General features: G+C 36.6%; 1 protein-coding gene across 1 annotated transcript; it reads left to right on the forward strand.

Annotated features, from left to right (window-relative positions):
• Positions 1 to 840: 840 nt before the first annotated feature.
• Positions 841 to 2,767, forward strand: LOC121772689. The gene has a single exon (XM_042169883.1). The coding sequence runs from the start codon at positions 1,142 to 1,144 to the stop codon at positions 2,237 to 2,239; it is 1,098 nt and encodes a 365-aa protein (XP_042025817.1). The 5' UTR covers positions 841 to 1,141; the 3' UTR covers positions 2,240 to 2,767.
• Positions 2,768 to 7,930: the final 5,163 nt, after the last annotated feature.

The raw sequence follows: 7,930 nt of genomic DNA on the forward strand, positions 1-7,930 counted from the left end.
ATTTCCTTTTTTAATAAAAGTGAACACATTTTTCCACACCTATTTTACTCTCTCTTCATCTGTCTACCTTTTTCATTTTCCACTTTATTCTTCATTTACTTAACTCACCTAACACAAATTTTCTTAATCTCCGTGTTAAAAAGAAACGTTTTCATTACTATGGAACGGAGGGAGTACTATGTGCTGATGTGCAAGTAAGTCAGGAATATTATCAATACAAGTTTATGGAAAATGAAAAATAAACAATTTGTTTAAATGTGAATACGAAATAGATACTATCTTTCGTCCCAAAATAATTGTCACACTTATTCTGGGCACGAGTTTTAAGAAATGTAAAGAAAAGTTGGTTAGAAAAGTTAGTGGAATGTGAGACCCACTTTTTTATATTAACTTTATAATAAAATGTGAGTAAAATGAGTTAGTAGAATGTGAGACCTACTTATCATTATGGTAAAAATGAAGTATGACAATTATTGTGGCACGTACCAAAATGAAAAAGTGAGACAATTATTTTGGGACGGAGAGACAATAATTATAACTAATTTATAGCGTCTAAACTTCACCACAAAAAATTAAATGGAAGTCAAAATCCAAACGCCCGCCCAAGCCCAAGTGCAAGTCCAGACCCAATCTACAGGTTTTATTACACTGTAAAAAAATATTTCACTGCTGAGCTAAATAATAGCACTTGCAATTACTTTTACGCTATTTAAAAATGTATTTAGCATGTTTTAAAAATACAATCAATTCGCTATAAGGTGCGTGTGTGTTCGCATTTTTTAGTATCAAAACAAGACAATATCCTATCTTCAAACTCTAAACTTAGTTAAAACAAATTTGGCAAATCTAGAAGATAACAATCCATAAAAAAATTTAAAATGTGATAATTCTTTAATTTATGCCATCGACAAGCTCCAAATTCACTCTGTCCATTTCAATTCCCAAATTGACCTGAAAAACCCTCCTTTGCCCTAGCTATGAATTGTTAGTCCATCACCATCACTCTCCAAACCCCCCCTCTTTCTGGCAGGAAACTTCTCGCTGTTCCAACCTAATTCCAAATCCCCAAATGTGAGAAAAAAAGGAAAAAAAAAAAAAAAAAGTGGCAGAGACATTTCGTCGAACACCTTGACTGCCAGCGATGCTAGGCGCCGTTCAGCTCGGACTGTTAGCCGCCTGCGTTGTTCTCTTCGTTCCGATGGGTATGGCTGGCTGGCACTTGAGCCGCAATAAGATGCTCTTCTTCAGCTGCGCCCTCTTCATCACCCTCGCCGTCGGCGTGCATATCACGCCCTATTTTCCTTCAATTTCCGCTTTCCTCTCCGCTTCCGAGGTAATAATTCCCACGCCGGCTATTTTGTATCATGATTCCTGCTTGCTTTTGCTTCATAGAGTTGTATACAAAGATGTTAGGGAATGCGATGTTGATTCCAATTTTGATGATACCGAAAGTGTTTGTAAGAGGTCGTGGGATTGGATTAAGAATGAGTGTGAGTTTCAGAAGTTGAAGAGATCCGATGCGTCGGATTTGTTGAACGGATCGTGGGTGGTTGTTGCCGGGGACTCGCAGTCGAGATTGATGGCTGTTTCTTTGTTGGAGTTGATTATGGGATCTGAGGGTGTGGAGAGGATTAAAGGGGATTTGTTCAAGAGGCACAGTGATTACTCGGTGATGGTGGAGGAGATCGGGATGCGATTGGATTTCGTTTGGGCTCCCTACGTTGCAAATTTAACTCAATTGACGTTGAGGTATAAGGGAAGTAAAGATTTCCCGGACATTTTGATGATGGGGGCGGGCTTGTGGGATATGCTGCACGTGAACAATGCGACGGAGTTTGGTGTGTCACTGCGGGTTCTGAGGGATAATGTGTTGGCCCTTTTGCCAGTTTCTTCGAGTTTGGATGCTGGGGGTGGAGGGGTGAGCGAGCCTAAAGCCTCTCACTTGTTGCATTTGTTTTGGGTTGGGATGCCGACGTTGATAACATCGATGTTGAACACTGCTGAAAAGAAGGAAAGGATGACCACTGCAATGTACACTTCTTATGATAACGAGCTTGCTGGAAGTAACCTCTTGCGCCAATCAGGCGGCCCCCTTTTAAAACTTGATATTGGGTTGTTAAGTGAATTTTGTGGCCCTCGCTGTACATCTGATGGAATGCATTATGATGAAGTAGCCTATAATACTGCCCTTCAAATAATGTTGAACGCATTGCTCATTGAATCTAATCAGAAACCCTAGTGATGACGTTTTGTTCAAAAGATTGATCATCATGGAGAGGGATATAAGGTTCTTTAGGGATTGCCAATATTTTTTGTATTCTTGAGGTTGGTGTCCAATATCGCGCGCGCTGCAGTTGTGTTAGTTTCTCGGGAGATTATGTTATTAACTTTTCCTTCATTGATCAAGTCCTGACATCAATCAGTTGCTGAAGTTTTATGATTATGGCATAGGTGGAGGTGGATTTTCTTTCGCTTCTTTGTGTGGTAGACAGATTAGTCGGAGAAAACGTCTAATTTTGATGTGAAGAAATACAGGATATTGTAATAGTTCATAGACACATGCTTTCAACCCTATAAAGGTCGGTCAAGATTTTCTTTCCAATTTTTAGATGTTCTATTGTTGGATATACATCCTGAATTACCCACCCCTTTTCGTATGTTTTCATCTAATGTGTTTTTCATGTTTGTATCTAGCTCTTGCTCACCTTCAAAGCTTGTATGTGCTTTATTTGGGATATTTTCATAAATGCAATTTCATTTTACTTCATCAAATACCTCTAGAATTGCAAAATGGGTTTTAGTGATTTTAATTGAGCAATCTTTGTTGTTGAGTATTTTGTGCAGGTAGTATGTATGAGGAGCTTGTATGTAGTGTACATGTGATTGTTATGTTTGTGAAGAAGATTGTATGTGCAATCTTAAATCCTACTTGTAATTGTAGTCGATGGTTTGGGTAGATTAGTAAATGATTGCGTAAGAGATTGTTAATCGGTTTTGTTGAATGTGGGTAAAAGATGATATGGTTGTTTTGAAGCAACGATGCTTGTGTATCTGAATATTGGGGTTAATCTTATTCCCAGATCAATACCCAAATCTTCCTCCATCTTATCTTTTGCTCCAATATACCTTCATCTAGTCTTCTCCTCCTACCCTACCTCTTCTGTCCACCTCCATTTATCTCCACTAGTCTTCATCTTCTCCACAAATCAATTTGGAGGATATGCAGCAAGACCAATCCTCCTTTTTTTCATCTGTTTCAATTTTGATTTTAAAAATTATTTTGTGAATGAATATTTATAGAGATTTGATTTTCATATTGCAATAAAATTGACTACTCCATTAAGTATTATTTGTTGTAGATTAAAGAGAAGACTAATGTATTTTATTTTATTTTTAAATTATGGAATCATCATTCAACTATTGTATTTGCTTAATTATTTCTTATATTTCAATCTATATTTAGATATGCCCTAACTCTAAACCTTTTTTAAATATCATAAAATGTTAAATACCTCCACCAGACCTTTCTTATAGTAAACATGTACTCCCTCCATTGCTCATAACTCAGTCGCTTCTTTCTTTATTCGTTTTAGGAAAATCATAATAAATAGTAAAAATAGAGAAAAAATCAAATAAAAGAAACGACTCATCTATCTTCGGACGGAGTTAATAGAATAATGTGAAAAAAAATTTCTTCTATATTATTCTCTTTCTTACTTTACTATTTCTCCACTTTAACTATTTATTTATTAATTTATAAATAAGTAACCTTATTCAATTTGAGTTAGACAGTTACCTTTTTATATTTTATTTTATTTTATTAATTTATGAATAAGTAAACATGAATTACATATAATGGTAGTAACATTTATATTTTCATAACAGATTTTATGAAATAGTAAGATGAGTGGTGGAATATCGTAAGATACCAAAAAATTATAGACGAAAAGAATATATAAGATATAAATAAAAATAATTCATAGTGCCAGAGTTTACAAGAAATAAAAATAAAAATAATTTATGTACAAACAAGATATATAAATAAAAATAACATATAAAATAATTTTTACGGTATAATTAAAGTTAATAATATGTCAAGACAATTGGAGTGGCACAGTGGTTAAAGAGGTGGGCTTGCGTCCATTAGAGCACCCGCAACGCTGTGCCGTTGCGGTTCCTTGCCGTTCCGGCGGAACCGTTCCGCGGCGGCACGCGTTGCAGGCTCCGTTCCGTCGCCATTCCGTGCCCATGCCGTTCCTATGCCGTGTCGCGTTCCGTTCCGGAGGAACGCGGAACGAAACGTTCCGCCACGCGCCGAGGCGACGTGGCGGCCTCCCATTCGACGCGTGAAGCCCACTCGCTGCCCCGCGAGTGGGCTTCGTCCCGGTGACGCAATAATTCAATTTTTTTTAAAAAAAATCGAATTTAATAAAAAAAAATAAAAAAAAATTTGCAACGGTAATGTGACCGTTTTTTTATATCCGTTTCGTATTTTTTTTATTTTTTATTTATTTATTTACTCTATAAATACTCCTATTTCATACTCATTTCAATCACAAACACACATCTATTCCTCTCTATTTCCACCCCAATTTTTATCTCAAATTAACTCTGCTTTCCTTCTCCCAAATTTAATCAAACTAATTGATCCTTTTGAACAAATGCGTCAAATATTGCAACAATCACTTGAAGAAGATTGACGACGGGAGGCCGAAGAAGCCGCGCCGCCCCAATGACGCTCCCGTACGTACATCCATCGTAACCGGGAGGAAGCCGCTGCAAGGTTAGTACGCGACTACTTCTGCGATAACCCGGTTTGGGGGTTCTCCAAGCGCGCTTCAACATCATCAAAGCCCCGGCTCGTACGTGGTTCATGGAAAACATGGTCGACATCATGTATACGTGCATAATCTTGCACAACATGATTGTCCAAGACGAAGGACCCGAGGCGGGAAATTGGTTCGACGACGAATCCCCCGGAAGCTCAACCGCAAGTAGTCCGCCTCGAAGTGGAGCGCATCCGTCTATACAAGAACGGTTATCTATTCGTGCAAGGACACGCGACTCTAGTGCTCACACCCAACTCCAACAGGATCTAATTGAGCACATTTGGGCAAATTTTGGCGGATGAAATTATTAAAATTGTGTACTTTTATTTTTTTAGGATTTTAATTGTGTGCTTTTTATTTTTTTAAGTTTAAGTTGTAATTTTTTTTAATGTTGTGTGTTTTTTAATAAAGTGTGTTTGTTTTTTAATAATGTGTGTTTGTTTTTTAATAAAGTGTGTTTTTTTAATTGAATTTAGTTGGAAATAAAAAAAATGAAATTGAATGAATAGTAATTTAAGGAACGGTTAAGGAACGGTTAAGGAACGGAGGGTTGCAGGTTCCGTTCCTTAGTTAAGCAATGGAGTAAAAAAGTACAGTGGGACCCTCAAATAGTGGTTTAAGGAATGGTATAGGAACATCGTTGTGGATGGCCTTAGGTCAAGAGTCCAAATCCATTTGGGATCAGTTTTTTGAAAAAAGCCTCACAATTGAAAAAATCGGTCTAATAGGTCAGTGGTTCGCGGTCCAAAACGGCTCAACGCGCTGGTGGTTTTATATAGTGAACCGGCCCAGATTGGACACCGGTTCGCGGCCAAACCGGTCGGACCGGCCGGTCCGGTCCAATTTTTAAAACACGAGAATCCAGTGGCTAAGAATTGGTCTTGATTTGGGATTGCTAATTAGTTAGCAATTGATATTAACCCTCCAAGAGACATTTTTCTAGTCTATATGTTTCAGAGTTATACTATTCCCTCCGTCCCATAGTAGATGTCACACTTGGAAGATGACAAGAGATTTTAGAAAATGTTATTTTGTGTGTTAAGTGGTGAGAGAAAATATAATTTTATAATTGATGTGAGAGGAAACTTTTTCCAAAAAAGGAAATGCGACATCTTTTATGGGACAAACTAAAAAGGAAAGCGTGACATCTACTATGTGACAGAGGGAGTACTAACTAAATAATTAAATAACTCATAAAATTATTTGAGTTCAAGAAATAATTTTAAGGCCAATAATTAAAGTATATTATAGGGCAAATTAGGATATAGCTAATTAGGAAATACTCCTAACCATCTCGCAAGGGTTTTCAATATTCAGAATTTAAAGACTAGCTAGCTAGTGGTTATGCAAAAAACAAAACACGATTACATCAGAGCTGCATTTATTGAAAGCTAAAGCTAGTGGCTAATTAAAAATTAATGACCTTAAATTAGTCATTATTTAGCTTATTAGGTCTGTCCGAGACGTCCGACCATGACATAATATGCACATGCCTCAAATTGTTTATTCACAAATCTATTCAAGAAGATGCCTTGATTACATTCAATCAAAATATTAATTTTGAGATAGGCCGGGACCGGGACCGGGCCCGGGCCCGGGCCCAGTCGATGATGAAGCTGTCCTTGACGCTGTTGCCACGCTGAAAGGAGACTAAGTCGTTGGCGTCAACTTCATCACATATGTGTATGGACTTAAGAAAATAGATTGACTAGACCTCTATTTTCGGATTATAGGTAACAACATAGTTGGATCTGTCAATGTTTATAATAGTAACATTTATAAATATGCCAAATTGTGAGAAAAATTGAATCACAATTTTTTGTCAAATTTAAACATTTTTATCATTTTTTTCACGTGACTAATTTAGCGTTTAATTCTGGTGAATTTTATATTGTAAATTTTTTAAATACATGTACCATGCACCTCTAACTTTTTGGGTCTTCTTCATTTTAGCTTGGGCCTCGAATAAACTTAGAGATGCAGCGAAGACTTGAGGCTCCACTGCATGTAAGGGAGGTTGCTTTTGTTTAAATTTTTTATTCTTTTAGATCTTCAATTAAATTTTATTAATCTTTTTAAGATTGTATTAATCTCAATAAAGGTGACTTAACTCATACTCGCATTTGGACTCAACCTTCATTTTTCTTTGGGCCTTATTTTTTTGGGCATCAATTAAACTTCCCCATTTTTTATATTTAGTAAAGGAAATGATATTGGAGGTGTATACATGAACAAAAATAAGTGATGGAAGGGCTAAGGATTCGATGAGTCTAGTTCCATGTACTCAGTGTCGTGGCCACGATGATGGTGGCCACAAGTTCACGAGATCTCTGCAGGTCCCTTGAGTGGAGTAGTTGCTGCTGCAGGCTGTTTGCCCACGGAAAGACGAAACAGAGGGATGGAGGGTGGAGATACATAAAAGATACTCCCTCCGTCTCATTAAATATGCAACATTTGTTTTTTTGACACGAGATTTTATGTAGTGTTGTTTTGTGAGTTAATGAAAGAGAGAGTAAAAAGTAGAGAGAGTATTGTTTCCATTTTTAGAAACGTTTCATTTTTAATAGGACAAACCAAAAAAGAAAACGTTTCATTTCTAATGGGACAGAGGGAGTACATGAATGTTGTTATGTGATGCCACATGATGTTAGTCTCTAGCTAAGTTTATATATTCATTCATTGAAGTTATTTATACTCTTTAGATTCACAGGGCTGGTCACCTCTGTTTATACCCAGACATTTTAGTATTCTTTAAAATCATACAAATATATATACTCCGTCTTTAAGTGAATCGTATTTTTCTTTAAGACACTCCAAAGTAAGAGAGCCATTTCATTTTATCGTAAAAATCTGCACTTTATTCTCTTTGCTACTTCTTCTATGTATTTCTTCACTTAACTATCTAAACACGACTTTCTTAAAGGACAATGTTAGCTTAAGCTATAATGACTGGAAGTATATGTGTGATGATGAGTTAGCAGACGTTGATGTTAAACGTGTGTTGGAAGCATTTTAATACGTCAAAGAAAATGTGAAGCCAATTGTCCTGCAAGAAGGACCGAACCATACAAGAATTCAAGTTCAATTATTAATTCCTAATA

This window comes from Salvia splendens, chromosome 16 (genome assembly GCF_004379255.2).
Source record: "Salvia splendens isolate huo1 chromosome 16, SspV2, whole genome shotgun sequence".
Classification (NCBI taxonomy): domain Eukaryota; kingdom Viridiplantae; phylum Streptophyta; class Magnoliopsida; order Lamiales; family Lamiaceae; genus Salvia; species Salvia splendens.

Excerpts from the sequence above, each read along its gene's own strand:
- LOC121772689 (XM_042169883.1), top strand. The coding sequence starts at position 1,142 with ATGCTAGGCGCCGTTCAGCTCGGACTGTTAGCCGCCTGCGTTGTTCTC.